At 51.7% G+C, this 15,333-nt stretch overlaps 1 protein-coding gene across 1 annotated transcript in view; it reads right to left on the bottom strand.

Moving 5' to 3' along the window:
• Nucleotides 1-15,333, bottom strand: part of GCK (glucokinase) — a 55,474-nt gene that overhangs the window by 37,892 nt on the left and 2,249 nt on the right. Inside the window, exon 2 of the mRNA XM_060020186.1 lies at nt 9,243-12,370. Within this exon, the coding sequence (XP_059876169.1) occupies nt 9,243-9,287 (45 nt within the window). The 5' untranslated portion in view covers nt 9,288-12,370. The remainder of the gene's footprint in view (nt 1-9,242; nt 12,371-15,333) is intronic.

The raw sequence follows: 15,333 nt of genomic DNA, 5'->3' as shown, positions 1-15,333 counted from the left end.
CAGTTCTGCTCTCTGGGGAGTGCTAACGAGGGAGGGTCTTTATCTCCTCCCCGCCCCTCACCTCCCCTGGGGGCCAAGGATGGATCTGCTGGGTCCTTACAGGCCGGAAGCACTCCACCCAGGTCTGTTGCTGATGCCCTGTGAGGGACAAGACAGACGGGCTCCAGGCTAGGCATTTACAACTTGGCCTCCTGTTCACATTGCTTGGGGTGAGAAGAAGATGGGCTTCAGGTCAGACATTTACAACCAGCCTCCTGTTTGCACTTCAAAATAGAAATAACGACAGAAACAAGGTAAACAGCCAGGCTTTGTCTCCTGAAGACACTTTAAGATAACGGTCCTGGCAGGAGCAGAGAGGGACTAAACCCTGTTTGAGTGAAGGATCAAGAGGTCACATATTTCCCATTCTTGGGGCAAGGGAGACACTACACATGCGCAGAAAGGCTCCTTGGGGGTCAAAATGGAGGGGGCGCTACCCCATAATATGTGATGCCAAGGCCCCCCCATAGGCCTCTGGGCTGGAACCCATCATGAAAGAAAGTTGCGCACACACGTTGGGGAGGTCCTAGGGCAGGACAGGTGTGGAAAAAGAAACCAGGTAATTGGCCAAAGGTAAACAAAGACCCGGAAGAACTGCCCTATATGAATGCTTTAACCGCTTCTTTACCGCTCTCCTCCTCATTAGGGAGGACGCCCACACCCTTGCTCACCGGGTGTGCATCTCTGCCTTACTTCTGTCTTAACTAAACAAACGGTTTCTCTGTGTGCTCTCCCACTTGTTGTACTGTGTCTCTAATAGTCAACTTGTACCCGTTTTTACAGTTTTTGCCTCCTTGAGAAATGCAGTTTTCACTGGGGGCAAGGGCCAGGGGAATTTTGTTTCTAGCCTCTAGCTCCTGGTGGTCTAGCAGCTAGGATGCCTGGTTTTGATCCAGGCTGCCCAGGTTCAATTCCTGGGCAGGGAACTAGATCTTGCTTCAAGCCACCACTCACTGCCGTCTCTCCGAGATCAAACAGGTCTCCTGCCTGGGCAGGGTGGCCGGCACAGTGGGCCGAGGGATGGGCAAGCCCAGGGTACCCAGCGTGGAGGACCACAGCCTGTGCCGAGCTGGCTCACCACTCAACACCCAGGGTCCTGCTGAGCTGTGTGTGGCAGGGGTGTGTTGGAAGGTCAGCAGGCATCTACAGACATTCACGGAACATAAGGCCATGGTCCTAAATGTGCTTCCGCAAGCACACTATGCTAGGACACCTTAGAGGGGCGGAAGCAAAGGAGACAGTGTAGGCACTATCAACCCCGGAGCAGTGAGCAGTGGTGGCCAGAGCCCTAGGGCCTCTCAGAAGCTCCTGGTCCCTGCGTCCCCATCTGATCGACCTCCAGCTACACCTCACAAAAGTCTCCACACCCAGCCTAGGCGGCACACGCTGCTATTGCCCCATTTTGCAGACCAGGCGGGTGAGGCCCAGAGCCACGCAGATCTCACCAGGCCTCGAGGGAGCTGGCTCCAGAGCCCATGCAGGCTCTGCCCTCTGCAGGGGCCACCTCTGGGCTCATGAAGTCACTGCCTAAGAACACATGCTCTCACTGAACCCAGGTCTCCATCACTCACCCTGTGAGACTTCAGCAACTCACGGGGCTTCTCTGCCTGCAAAGCCCTCCTCTGTGAAATTAGGGGCAGGGCAGCCTCCGAGAACCATCGCCAAGAACAGCCAGTGGTTGAGCAGTGGGCAGACCTGGCCGGTGGGGACTTGGCAGCAAGGGCCCATCGCTGGGGCTCTTCCCCTCGGTGAGACTCCTGCTTGGGTCCAGCACCAGTGGGGGAGACTTGGAAGACCTGCCCGCTGCCGCCAGCTGGGCAGGTGCAGCCTGGTGGGGGGCAGCCGAGGGGGGAAGAGCAGATATGGATTGAGCGAGACATGTGAAGAGCAAGTGCAGGGATGGGAAGGGGGCAGTGATCGAGAGCAGGGCAGCAGCGGGCCCTGAGGCATCGGGGCCCAGGGGCAGCCGGCCGCCCACCCGGAAGGGTGGGTTCTCTGGCATGGTCTGCCCGCACACCTGACCCTTTGTCCCCCTTACCCCGCAGGACCACTCGTGTTCTGGGTACACACTCTGGCCTTCATGGCCTCTGCAGCCCCGCTCCCCCCAGTGCCCCTCCCAATCACCTCCCTTCGGTCTAGAACATGGCTGGGCTGTCAGCACCAGGCAATTCCCACTGGTTCCAGCAGCTGGTGGGACCCCCAGCACCCAGCTTGGCGTCCGGGAGCTGCCCTGCGGGGAGCATGTGGGAGGCTCAGAGTCCAAGCACCCTGGCCCGCCCCAGCCCTCAGGACGGGACCTTCTGGTGTCAATGGCCGGAGGATGAGCCAGACTGGCTTTCTCAGGGGCCAGGGAGAGGCCTGGGCCAGAAGCCCAAGTCTCGTGGAGAGGAGAGTCCAAGACCCAAAGAGAGAAAATGTGAACACATGTCCGAAAAGCAAAAAAGACCAAAAAAAGACCATCTGAATCAGGGGGAAGTGGTCCATGTTCTGGGGTGGAAGGTTCATCTCTCCCCAAGTCAAAACCCCCATGGTGCTTTTTATGAAACTTGACAACTGGCTTTCAACTTCACTGAGAAAGGGGAGGCAGGAGCCGGCACCACAACTGTATCTGAAACGCAAGTGGTTTTAGCGAGGGATTCCTTGGAGCAGAAGTAAACAAACAGAAATGGACCCTCATCAGGCACATGTACTTGCTGGAACTTCGTCCCATAAAGCTGGCTTCTCTAAACAGCTCGATGGCCTGTACACAAACTGGTCACCAGGAAACGGCTGCTCTTTCAGAAATAAAGGAATAGAATACATGGCGCAAGAGAGGAGATGGTGGTGGTCAGACGACCAGGGGCCTTGGTGGACGCCAAGAAGCTTCCTGGGAGGCCCCTGGAGGCTGAGGAGGGAAGTGGCCTGGAAGAGGAGGACGTGGGCTCAGCAGGGAGCCCTGTGCTGAGCAGAGGAGGGGTGCAGAGGAGGGGCCCGAGGGGACTCCAGTCTGGGAGGAAACTGGGCAGGGGGCAGACCCAGCCCTGAGGGACTGATGTGGGAGGCAGCAGGCCTGGGGGGGATGAGGGGGCCTCTTCCCAATGTGCACCCAGCCTGAGACAGAGAGAGGGACAGAGACACAGAGAAGCAGCGAGACACACAGAGAGAGACACAGTGACAGCGAGACACACACACACAGATGAAGAGACAGAGAGACAGACCTAGAGAGACACAGAAAGAGGGAAAGAAAAAGAGGCAGAAATAGACAAAGAGAGAGAGATAGGGAGATAGAGACACACACAGAGAGACGCAGAGACAGAGACAGAGAGACAGGAGAAGGAGAGAGACAGAGAAAGAGAGAGAGACAGAGGAAGAGCCGCGTCCTCCTGAGGATCAGCGCCCACCCATGAGACGGGAAGTGAGGTGAAGGTGGAGGGGCTGGGCCAGGCTAGGCCTGCCCCGCTGTCGCCGGGATGGGGACACATGCGGAACACGCCTGGGCTGTCCCCAAAGGCTGCAGCACAGCCCACAGTGGGGGCCCCAGAACCTTCTCTGGAGGGCCGCCCTTGAATGCAGCTCTCACGTTGCTTGCCTCAGGTGGCTTCAGGGCAGCTCGGCAGAAATGGGGGAGGCGGCCGAGAGCACTCTGTGCCTCTCCCCCGCTCCCACCCTCCGGTGCTGCTGCTGCAGGAGCAGGCGTGGGCCTGGCTGGGTCTGCACTGCGTCTCACTGCCGGGTCCCCTTGGCCTGCTCCTGACCCGAGAAGCCCGACGATGACGCCTCTCCAGAGCACAGTCATGCTGGGGATTTTAATGCTCTTCCTGAGGCGCCTGGACCCTGAGGCCTGGGACGCAGGCAGCTTGCTCAGCTCTCCTGGGGCAGTCTCTGCTCCACGGCCTCCCAGCCCAGCCCCGTCACGGGACCACAGGGACAATGTCTCACACTGCTCAGAGCCAGAGGCTCCTGGCCGAGAGGGGCCCACGGCAGGCAGGCACAGCCCCAGCCCCTGCTGCTGAATCCACACCAGCCACGGGGAGCCTGGTTCCCCCCACACTCAGGGTCTTATCACCGCTCTGCTCAGCGGAGCCATCTGCTCCTCCCTGCATAGGCCCCTTTCCCAGAACACCTGCTTGGGGCCCACCTGGAGCTTCGCGTCCTCCTGAGCATCTGGCAGTAGCAAGGTCTCCAAGGGGCTTGGGGGGCAGGGCATCTCTCCTGCTGGGGCCCCAGATCCGCTGGGACAAGTCCTGCCAGGGAACCTGGATGCGCATGCCTGCCAAGTGATGCAGACTCACCCCATCTCTGAGCCTTCTCCTTCAGCAGCGAAGTGCCCAGGGCAGCTGAGGGGGGCTGAATGGAGGGAGGTCAGTGCCCCCTATGGCTCTCACCCCCACCCCTCATGCTATAGACTGAATTGTGTCCCCCCAAATTCATATGTCGAAGCCCTAACCCCCAGTGTATGGTGTCAGGAGGTGGGGCCTTTGGGAAGTGACTAGGGTTAGATGAGGGCATGAGGGTAGAGCCCCCACAAGAGGAAGAGATCAGAGTGCTCTCCTTCCCCCCCTGCAACTATGTGAAGACACAGCAGGAAGGCAGCCATCTGCAAGCCAGGAAGGGAGCCCTCCCCAGAATCTGACCATGATGTCACCCTGATCTCAGACTTCCAGTGTCCAGAACTGTGAGGAAGCAGTGTCTGCTGGTTAAGTCACCCAGATGGCAGCTGGGCAGACTAAGACACCTGGAGTGTTACCTTCCCAGCTTTCCTCCTGAAAAGTGCTCCCTAAACCCACCACATAAGGCAAACTGTACCGGCTCTAGAGCCCCCATCGCTCCTGCCCACCAGCAGAAGGGCACAGATGAGGGAGGGGGAAGAATAGACCAGGAACTTCCAAGGTGGCTCCCAGGACCCAATTTCAGGTCTCCTAGAAGTTGTGGCCATCAAGAGATAGAACTCCATAGCAACCTAAATGTCCACTGACAGATGACCAGATAAAGAAGACATGGTACACATATACACTGGAATATTACTCAGCCACAAAAAAGAATGAAATAATGCCATTTGCAGCAACATGGATGGACCTAGAGATTATCATACTAAGTGAAATAAGTCAGATAGAGAAAGACAAATATCTTATGATATCACTTATATGTGGAATCCAAAAAAATGGTACAAATGAACTTATTTATAAAACAGAAATAGACTCACAGGCATAAAAAACAAACTTACGGTTACCAAAGGGGAAAAGGGAAGGAGGGATAAATTAGGAATTTGGGATTAACAGATACACACTGCTATATATAAAACAGATAAACAACAAGCACCTACTGTATAGCACAGGGAACTATATTTCTTACGTTGTAATAACCGATAATGGAAAAGAATCTAAAAAAGGATATATGTATCTGAATCACCTTGCTGTATACCTGAAACATTGAAAATTAACTATACTTCATTAAAAACAATTTTTTAAGGAAAAAGATGATATTTTTAACCCATTTACAGATGATAAAACTATGGGGAAAAAAAGAGAGAGCTCCATGCCAAGGGAATGACTCTGTGGTGGAGTTCCACAGCCGCAGGCTGGAGGGGAGAAGAAGCAGCATCAGTAGGAGCGGGCCTGCCCCCAAGGAGCTCTAGAAAAACCACGTAAGAAGCTGCCATCCCCCCAGGGAAGACACTGAAAACGGTACTGAGGCCACACACTCTTGCAGATTATAGGGGGATGACCACAGGTGATCCGACAGGTACAGAGGCAAGATGAACCAGAGAAACAGAAACGGCAAAACCAGGACTTCCCTGGTGGCACAGTGGTTAAGCATCCGCCTGTCAATGCAGGGGACAGGGGTTTGAGCCCCAGTCCGGGAAGATCCCACATGCCACGGAACAACTAAGCCCCTGTGCCACAACTACTGAGCCTGCACTCTAGAGCCTGCGAGCCACAACTACTGAAGCCCGTGTGCCTAGAGCCCGTGCTCTGCAACAAAGAGAAGCCATTGCAATGAGCAGCCTGCGCACCGCATCGAAGAGTGGCCCCTGGCTCGCTACAACTAGAGAAAGCCCGCACGCAGCAGCGAAGACCCAACACAGCCAAAAATAAATAAATAAATACATAAATTAGAAAAGAACGAGCAAAACCAGCAGCACTGCAGTTCCCTCCAAAGCAACCTGAACGCTCTCCTCCTGGGAGCCTGCGTGGATACAGCCCCAGCCGACCACTCCAGGCTACACGCTGGCTTGGGGTGGGTGTATCACTTCCCAGGGATGCAGGGCTGGACCTGGGTGGGCCTGGCAGCGAAACCTCAGATCCTTAGGACGGCCCTGAAACCAAGCTGAAGCACCCCCACCCCGCTCCCCCAGCCCCCAGACAAGAGGTGGGTCCTCTGGGCAGCTAGGACAGACGGGAGGGGTGTGGACGTCACAGCCCCACGCCTCCGTTGTCTGGCCCTGGCACCTTGCTAGCTGGCACTCTAAGGGCAGCCGGCACAGGCCTAAGACAAGCGAAAAAAATCAGTAATACTCAGGCCCTCTTTCTTTAGAAATTTGGCATTTTGCTCATCGTAATTTTTCGCATGGATTTTGATTCTTTAGAATTTGAATTAGAATATTATTTATCTTGATGACTGATGTTTTTGGTACCCCCTAAGGCACGTGCCAGAGGCAGTGCCTCCCTCTCCTCTCTGCCCTGACAAGGCTGTCAGTGAAACACCCCTCCGTCCCCCACCAGCGATCTGGAACCAGCCTGGCTCCTGAACGGGGGCCGGCACACCGCATGTGTGGAACAGAAACGGTTTACCGCGTGGAGCATTGTGTCCCTGGGACAAACGAGAAGGGGGCGTGGGCCAGCCCCAGTCTGACGTGGTGGCCTCCCCACACCAGCTCCCCACGGCGAGCCACAGGCCCCACCTCTCACTGTCGCCACGCTAGCTCTCTGCTTGTGCCAAATACCCCGCCTCCCTTCTCCCCAGCTGGCCTCCACGGCCCCTTTGCGTAGGATTTCTCATCCAAACTCCGGTCATCGGCCCAGGAACCAGCAGACGTGGGCTTCCTGCTGCCTGCAGCTGCGGGCACCCCGACCCAGGCTGGTTGTTTTTCTCCCAACATCATTAGCTCTGCCAGGAGCAGAACGAGCCCAGTGTTTATGCTGACCTTGTCATTTCACAGAAGAAGGAGAAGAAAAGACATGTGAGGAGGAAACCATGCCAAAGGGACTGGATATGGGCCCTCTCCTCCGTCTCCCCCGCCCCGCCTGGCTTGGGGGAGCAGGCAGGCTCTTCCTTCTGCCCTGTCACCAGCCCTGGCTCCGCTCGCGCACAGGGCTGGCTCAGAAGACGTCTGGATTTTTCTTTGCTTTGGAAAAAGTAACTGCTCTCAACTCCTCACCAGGAGCAACAGCCCTGAGGCTTCTTAGGAAAAGATTCCTGCAGGGAAGCGCAGGCATCTGAGACCTTTCGTGATGTCTGTTGAGTCTTGCCTCATGGCTGGGCAGTTGGTTCTGCCACCAAGATCCCAGGCCCCAAGCCCCCCAGCTGGGGCTCTAAACTCCCCGGACCCTCTTCCCAACAGAGGTCACCTCCCGGGCCTCCTGGCAGCCTGTGACTTCCAGGTCACAGGGCCGGAGTCTGGAGCAGTAGGGAGAGGACCTGGTTTGCCCAATGAAGTCACTGTCTCAACTGGACAGCTACATGTAAAAGAATGAAATTAGAACACTCCTTAACACCATACACAGAAATAAACTCAAAATGGATTAAAACCTAAATGTAAGGCCAGACACTATAAAACTCTTAGAGGAAAACATAGGCAGAACACTCTATGACATAAATCACAGCAAGATCCTTTTTGACCCACCTCCTAGAGAAATGGAAATAAAAACAAAATAAACAAATGGGACCTAATGAAACTTAAAGGCTTTTACACAGCAAAGGAAACCATAAACAAGACGAAAAGACAACCCTCAGAATAGGAGAAAATATTTGCAAATGAAGCAACTGACAAAGGATTAATCTCCAAAATTTACAAGCAGCTCATGCAGCTCAATAACAAAAAAACAAACAACCCAATCCAAAAATGGGCAGAAGACCTAAATAGACATTTCTCCAAAGAAGATATACAGATTGCCAACAAACACATGAAAGGATGCTCAACATCATTAATCATTAGAGAAATGCAAATCAAAACTACAGTGAGATATCATCTCATACCAGTCAGAATGGCCATCATCAAAAAATCTAGAAACAATAAATGCTGGAGAGGGTGTGGAGAAAAGGGAACCCTCTTGCACTGCTGGTGGGAATGTGAATTGGTACAGCCACTATGGAGAACAGTATGGAGGTTCCTTAAAAAACTACAAATAGAACTACCATATGACCCAGCAATCCCACTACTGGGCATATACCCTGAGAAAACCATAATTCAAAAAGAGTCATGTACCAAAATGTTCATTGCAGCACTATTTACAATAGCCAGGACATGGAAGCAACCTAAACGTCCATCAATAGATGAATGGATAAAGAAGATGTGGCACATATATACAATGGAATATTACTCAGCCATAAAAAGAAACGAAATTGAGTTATTTGTAGTGAGGTGGATGGACCTAGAGTCTGTCATACAGAGTGAAGTCAGAAAGAGAAAAACAAATACCGTATGCTAACACATATATATGGAATCTAAAGAAAAAAAAATGGTCGTGAAGAACCTAGGGGCAAGATGGGAATAAGGACGCAGACCTACTAGAGAATGGACTCGAGGATACGAGGAGGGGGAAGGGTAAGCTGTGACAAAGTGAGGGAGTGGCATGGACATACATACACTACCAAACGTAAAATAGATAGCTAGTGGGAAGCAGCCGCATAGCACAGGGAGATCAGCTCAGTGCTTTGTGACCACCTAGAGGGGTGGGATAGGGAGGATGGGAGGGAGGGAGACGCAAGAGGGAAGAGATATGGGGACATATGTATATGTATAACTGATTCACTTTGTTATAAAGCAGAAACTAACACACCATTGTAAAGCAATTATACTCCAATAAAGATGTTAAAAAACAAAAATAAAATAAAAGCATTACCAAAGTCAATGCCTCATAATTCACTCCCAGCAGGTCGTCCCTAAAGCACCTGCACATACAATCAGATATTGAGGCACAAACACTTGGTCAAGTTAAACAAACCACTGAATACAGGAACGTGTAAGAAGCACTTCTAGAAAACCAAATGCAGCAGAGAGCTACCTTTTCCTTCTTGGCGATCTCCATCCTGGCTCTGTCATCCAGCATTTGTACCGCAGCCCGCCTGGGGGAGCTGGAACCCCTCAGTGTTCCCCAATGGGCTTCCAAGGCAGAAATATCCCCAGGCTTCTCCCAACCAAGGGTCACGGCCGGCCCGAGTGTCTGGTAGAATATGGTCCACCTTCTGGCTGGCTTCTGGCTTGAGGTTCAATCACAGAGTTTCCTCCTTTTCATTGTTCTCCAGCAAGCCTGCCAGCCTTCTCTTCTGGGTCCTAGTCGGGACCCTTCCCCACTGAGGCCTTGTCAGGCCAGGTATCATCGGGGCAGGGCCATTGCCGGGCTCCAGAGCTGGTCAGCACTGGTCAGCTTTCTCTCCGGGCTGTGCTGAGCTGTGACGGCGTGGTGTCCTCTAGACAGACTCAGCAGAAAACGTCTTCTTTCCTCCTGTGGCTGGGGGACAGCTTTTGAGTAATTAAGCTGTGGGCGACTGTTCTTTTCTCACACCCCAACCTGCTTCCCTGAGGCTCAGTCACGGCCCAACACTTCCTGCTCTGACCAGGTATGGAGTGGGGAATTCTCCTGCCAGGGCTTTCTGCGCTCCTGCGAGGGCCCACGCTGCCATGGCAACCAGGAACAGGCCTCTGCGCTCACACCCTCCAGCCTCTGCAGGGCTGACCATCCTGTCATTAGAGCTGCCATGCAGAAAACTGGGGCTGATGGCAAAAGGCCTCCATCCCCATCACCATAGCGACAGCCCAATCACCTTATCACCGCAGACTTTGCCACCTGTCCAGTTCCCAGGGCAGGGTCACAGGGTCTTCCAAATTCATGTCCTAAGGAGGAGAGGCCCCCTTGAGTCTGGGAACCAGAGGAGAGGGAGCAGGTGGCTTAGCCAGTGGCATTGCCACACGTGCCCAGGCCACCCTCAAGCTTTGGTCACTGCCTTCCCTGACTACCATCTGGAAACATGAGCTCTGCTGGGATCCAGCAGAGGGAGAGGGAAGGAGTGGCCGGTGAGATCTCTCCAAATGGGTACGCTGAAATATTTTTAAACCAATTTCGTATTGATGGTCATCTGGGCAGTTTCCGTTTTCCCCTGTTATAAATCTTGGCCTTTTACCAGGGTCAACACGTGCATGTGTTTCTTCTGGATGCTTCCTAGAGGCTGAATTGCTAGGTCCAATGCTGGGCACATTTTATGATTGTGCAGACAGGACTACATTGGCCCCTTCAAATGGCTTCACCAATTAATCCTTCCAGCATCATTAGGAGTTTGACTCCATGCTGGCCAGTCCTTGAGATGATGAATCTTTATAACTTTTGCTTATCTGTCGTCTCATTATCATTTGAATTGCAAAGTGCTGGACACCTTTTCATATGTTTATAGTTATTTGTATTCCTTTTTCTAAGGATGATTTGTTTATATTACTTAACTGTTTTGTTATTGAATTGTCTTCTACTTTTCAATTTGTATAAACTATTTTTATATTCCATCCATAATATCTATTAATCCTTTTCTTGTTGAATATGCTGTATTACCTATTGCTAAACATATGGCTTGATCAATGGTGTCTTTTAACACACAGAAGTATTTCTTTTTTATGAATTTGGCTTTCTTTCTTTTTTTGAAGCTCGTGTCTTGTTAAGAAAAGCATTTCTGGGGGCTTCCCTGGTGGCACAGTGGTTGGGAGCCTGCCTGCCAATGCAGGGGACACGGGTTCGAGCCCTAGTCCTGGAGGATCCCACAGGCTGCGGAGCAACTAAGCCCGTGCACCACAACTACTGAGCCTGCACGCCACAACTACTGAAGGCCGCGTGCCTAGAGCCCGTGCTCCACAACAAGAGAAGTCACCGCAATGAGAAGCCCACGCACTGCCAATGAAGAGTAGCCCCCACTCGCTGCAACTAGAGAAAGCCCATGCGCAGCAACTAAGACCCAATGCAGCCAAAAATAAATTTTAAAAATATTTTTTTTAAAAAAGAAAAGCATTTCCCATCCAAAATTAGAAAAATGTTCTCCTACATTTCCTTGTAATATTTTTCCAATATTTAAAAAATGTTCAGCACTTCAGCCCCTCTGGAATTTGCTTGTGTATAGTATGAGGTAGGAGTCTAACATTTGTTGGCTACCTTTTCCCCACTGATTTGTATTGATAACTGCACCACAGTTTATGCTCCATTGTTGTATTTCTCTGTTGTGAGGGAACGGCTCTGCTCTGGTCACCTTGCAGGTGTCCTCAAAGGCCACCAGGCCAAGTCTGGGACCACAGCTAATCTGAGCCTGTCAGAACACTTTGTGATACTCCAGGAACTGAGGTTGGACTTGTGAGGAGCTGCTCTGAGGCCACCGCCCACTCTCTTCCACATCTGCCCAGGAGGCATCAGGAGGGTTTCCCCTCATCTCTGGTTCCGAGATACGAGGTTTTCTGTCCCTGCCCCCAGGGTGTAGCTGCCATCTAGAATGGGCTCCCAGCCAGAGGTGATGCCTTGGGGTGACTTGAGGCGCAGGCATCCAGCTCTCTTTGGTTGGGTGTCATCCTTTCTGGTGCATGGGACAAAGATGGGAAGTGGCACATTTGGGTACTTTTTTTCTTTCTTTCCTTCCTTCCTTCCTTTTCTCTTTCTTCTCTTTCTTTCTCTCTCTCTCTTCCTTTTCATTTTGCTGCCTGTGTCAGCAACAGACTGTCTAAATGTAAAAGTGGCTCTTGGTACTCTGCCTGCCTTGGCCCTCAGCTCTGTCTATGAGCTGGATGTCTCTCTGTCCGTTCCTGTAGATACCACATTCTTTCAGTTGGCACTTTTCAGTTTTTTGATATCTGGTGGGAAGGGATCCCTTCCTTTTATTTTCCTACAAAATTTTCTTTACCATAAGGCTTTTATCTTTCATATAAATCTTAGAATCTACTCTTCCCATTTCACTAAAATAATGCTGTTGATAATTTCATTGGAAAGGCATTGAATTTGTGGATTTGGGGATCCATTTTAGAGAACAGACATCTTTATAATGCCAAGTCTTCTCATTCAGAAATGTAGCCAGTTGCCCTGTTTGTTGAAGTCTTCTTTTATGCCCTTCAGGTGAGCTTCATTATTTTTCTCTTATAGATCGTATATATTTCTTATTAGATTTATTCCTAAAGAAAGAAAATATATTTATATGGAGGAGAAATTGTCATTATAATTATACTGATTGAAACGTTTATGATTCACAAAGTACTTTTGTATTCATTCTGTCATTTGATCAGACAGTCTTGGGGCAGTAGGCAGGGGTGGTATTATTTTTACCACTTTCAAATGAGTTCACTGAGACTGGGGATGTTGAAGGATTGGGCTGCAAAGGCTCACCATCCCCCAAGGACAGGGGCCAAGGCAGTCCTCATGCAGAAGTCCCAGGCCCTGCTGCATAGCCCTGCGGCCTCCCTGGCCACAGATGACTAGAATGTCACCTGATCCAAGGGCAGCCACACTGCACACAGGTCAGAGCCTTGGGAGTGACCTCACAGGAGACATTTACCCAACAGGGACTACTTGGAACAACAGGTGATTTCACGGGGGCCTCAAAGTGGCAGAATCGCTGAACATTCAAGTCTCCACAGGAAAGTCCTGCGTCTTCCTCCCTAGGGTGAGGCAGAGGATAGTACATTCCTGGGGGAAGTATCTGTGGTGCAGGAAGGAGGAGCATCTTCAGGGCTCCCCTTGCTTCCTCCCCGCCCGCCCCCACCCGCCCCTGCAGCTCCGGGACCTTGTGCTTCAGGCCCTCACTCTGCTAAGCCCCCATCACCCTGCCTCTCCCCAATTTAAACCTGCCCACCCTGGTTAGCCTCTCACTTTTTGCCATTCTCCTCCTGCCCTCTTTGTGTCATTCTAGTGAAGCTCATATAAACATATGTATTTCATTTTCTATGTTCAAGCAGAAGTTTGTACCAATACTGTTTGGGGTTCGCTGACCTTTTTAACCTGGGCAAATCCCATTGCTTCTCCCAAGTGTCAAACACGAAGTCCTGGGCTTTGCTCTAATTGGACGGCCTACGCTGCTGGTGGGGGGAGAAGGTCTGCATTGATTGGCTGAGACGTGGGTCAGGTGCCCATCTGTAGACCAATCTCTGAGGCAATAGGGATGGGATTGTGTTGATTGGCTCAGACTTCCTGGCACCCATGTGGAAACGGGGATTGTGGGGATGGAGGGGGCTGGGGAGGGGGCTCTATCGCTTGCACTTTCAGATTCTTAGTCGTGACTTTTCCTTTATGATGACTCCCGTCCTTGCTTTCTGCTCTCAGAGGTCCTGGGGACCAGGCTGCTGTGAGGCCCAGACTCCTCTTTCATGGTGGCCGGCTCTGCCTCTTTCCCAGGTCCTCTGCTTGCCCCCCTTCCCCCCTTCCTATTCTGCAGACTTTCTCCCACTTTCTGTGCAGGGCAGCACCACAGGAGTAAGGGCGCCTCAGGTCAAGTCACCTGCCTAAGTGACCATGTATCCAGAGTGGGCTACACATCCATCCCTAGATCCGGAGCAGGGGAGGGGTGCCTGGTGGTACAAATACAGCTCCTGGGAAGCCCCTGCAGGAGAGGCAGTTCTGAGGGTGCCTGTCCCTCTATTTCAGGGAGCTCCCAGCTGCCTCCTGTCTTCCTTGGCTGTGATCTCTTCCTGCCCACTGCCTCCAGGTAAACCTTATAGTATACCCGGTCCTCTCCTGCTCTGTCATCTTCTGTTCCCTCTCTGCTGGTGGCAGAGCCATGTCTGTGCCTGTCTTCCCTGTGGCCTGGAGAACCGAGTGGGAGCACAGGACACGTGGGTAAGCAGTGGTGGTAGTCAGCAGCCTTCCTGGGGGCTGGGTCTGCTAGTAGACCCCAGTTGATGGCATCAAGTCCATGCTCCTTAGACTTGGTGAACTACTAAGAAGGTGTAGGGGAGAAATAATTCTCCTCTGCCCTCTTTGGCTCTCCAGCTGGGCCTAGGAACTAAACTGACATTAACAGGAGAAAGGCATACAGGTTTTATTTAAATTTTTACCTGTACAGAGGCGCCTTCACGAGAGAATGAAAATCCAAAGAAGTGACCAGAGAAAAAGCTTTTATACTTTTATAAAAAAACAATAGTGACGTGCTCTCAACTCCTTTGGAGGCCTGACCACATTGGTGGCCCCTTTCCTGGGAAGGCTGTGGAGGCTGGTGTTAGGCTTAGAGTGAAAACAGCCCTACTGCCCTGGCCTTGACTGGCCGGACAAGGTGGTATGGGGACCGAGGCCACTGAATGGCTGGTTTCCCCCCTGGGCTGGGCCTCCTGGAGTATGCCCCTCAGCCAGCTTTTATCTAGCTCCCTAGAGGGTTCCACTGTGCAGCTAAATTGAGTGCCTTCCGAGAGCTGAGCAAAGCCTCGAAGGTGGGTGGCTGCCTGCCTTGCCCAGTGGGGGCGAACTTAGAGAGCCTCAGCCATTTGTCATGGGCAGCCTTGTTCCAGTTCTGTCTGCAGGGCCCAGCAAATGAGGGGGGCCAGGACTCCAGAGAAATATGCCATCCCCACAAGTGTGGATGCTGCATGCATGACGTCAGCGCCCTGCCCTACAATCTTTTCTATCCCCATAATTGCAGACTTACAGGACAGCTGCAAGAATGGTACAGTGAAACTCCTGGATACCCTTCATCCTGACTCTTTAAATTTACCGTATTTGCTTTACCGTCCATATGTATCATAGATCTGAACCCTTTAAGAGCATGTTTCAGACAGGCTGTCCTTTTACCCGAGTACTTGTGTGTATTTCCTAAAAACAAAGAATTCACTTACATAACCACAACACCATGAGCAAATCAAGAAATTAAAACAGATACAATACTAATCTGCAATCTATAGACCTTCCTCAGATTTCAGCCTACCATCAAATCTCCACTTCCCACAGCCTGCAGGACACCTGTAACCCACCATGACCTCTCCTCCTTTTTGTCATGAACGGTAACAATACACGTAATCATCATTGTTGTTAGTTGTTAAACAGCTACTATGACTAGAGCTTGGAACATAATGTCTTATCATTCCCAGTAACATGCTTATGGAAAGGGTATTTGTCCAGTTTTACAGATGAAAGAGAGAAAGAGACTCAGAGG

Source organism: Delphinus delphis, chromosome 9 (genome assembly GCF_949987515.2).
Source record: "Delphinus delphis chromosome 9, mDelDel1.2, whole genome shotgun sequence".
NCBI classification, from domain to species: Eukaryota; Metazoa; Chordata; class Mammalia; order Artiodactyla; family Delphinidae; genus Delphinus; species Delphinus delphis.
This window is presented reverse-complemented; position numbering and strand designations above follow the sequence as displayed.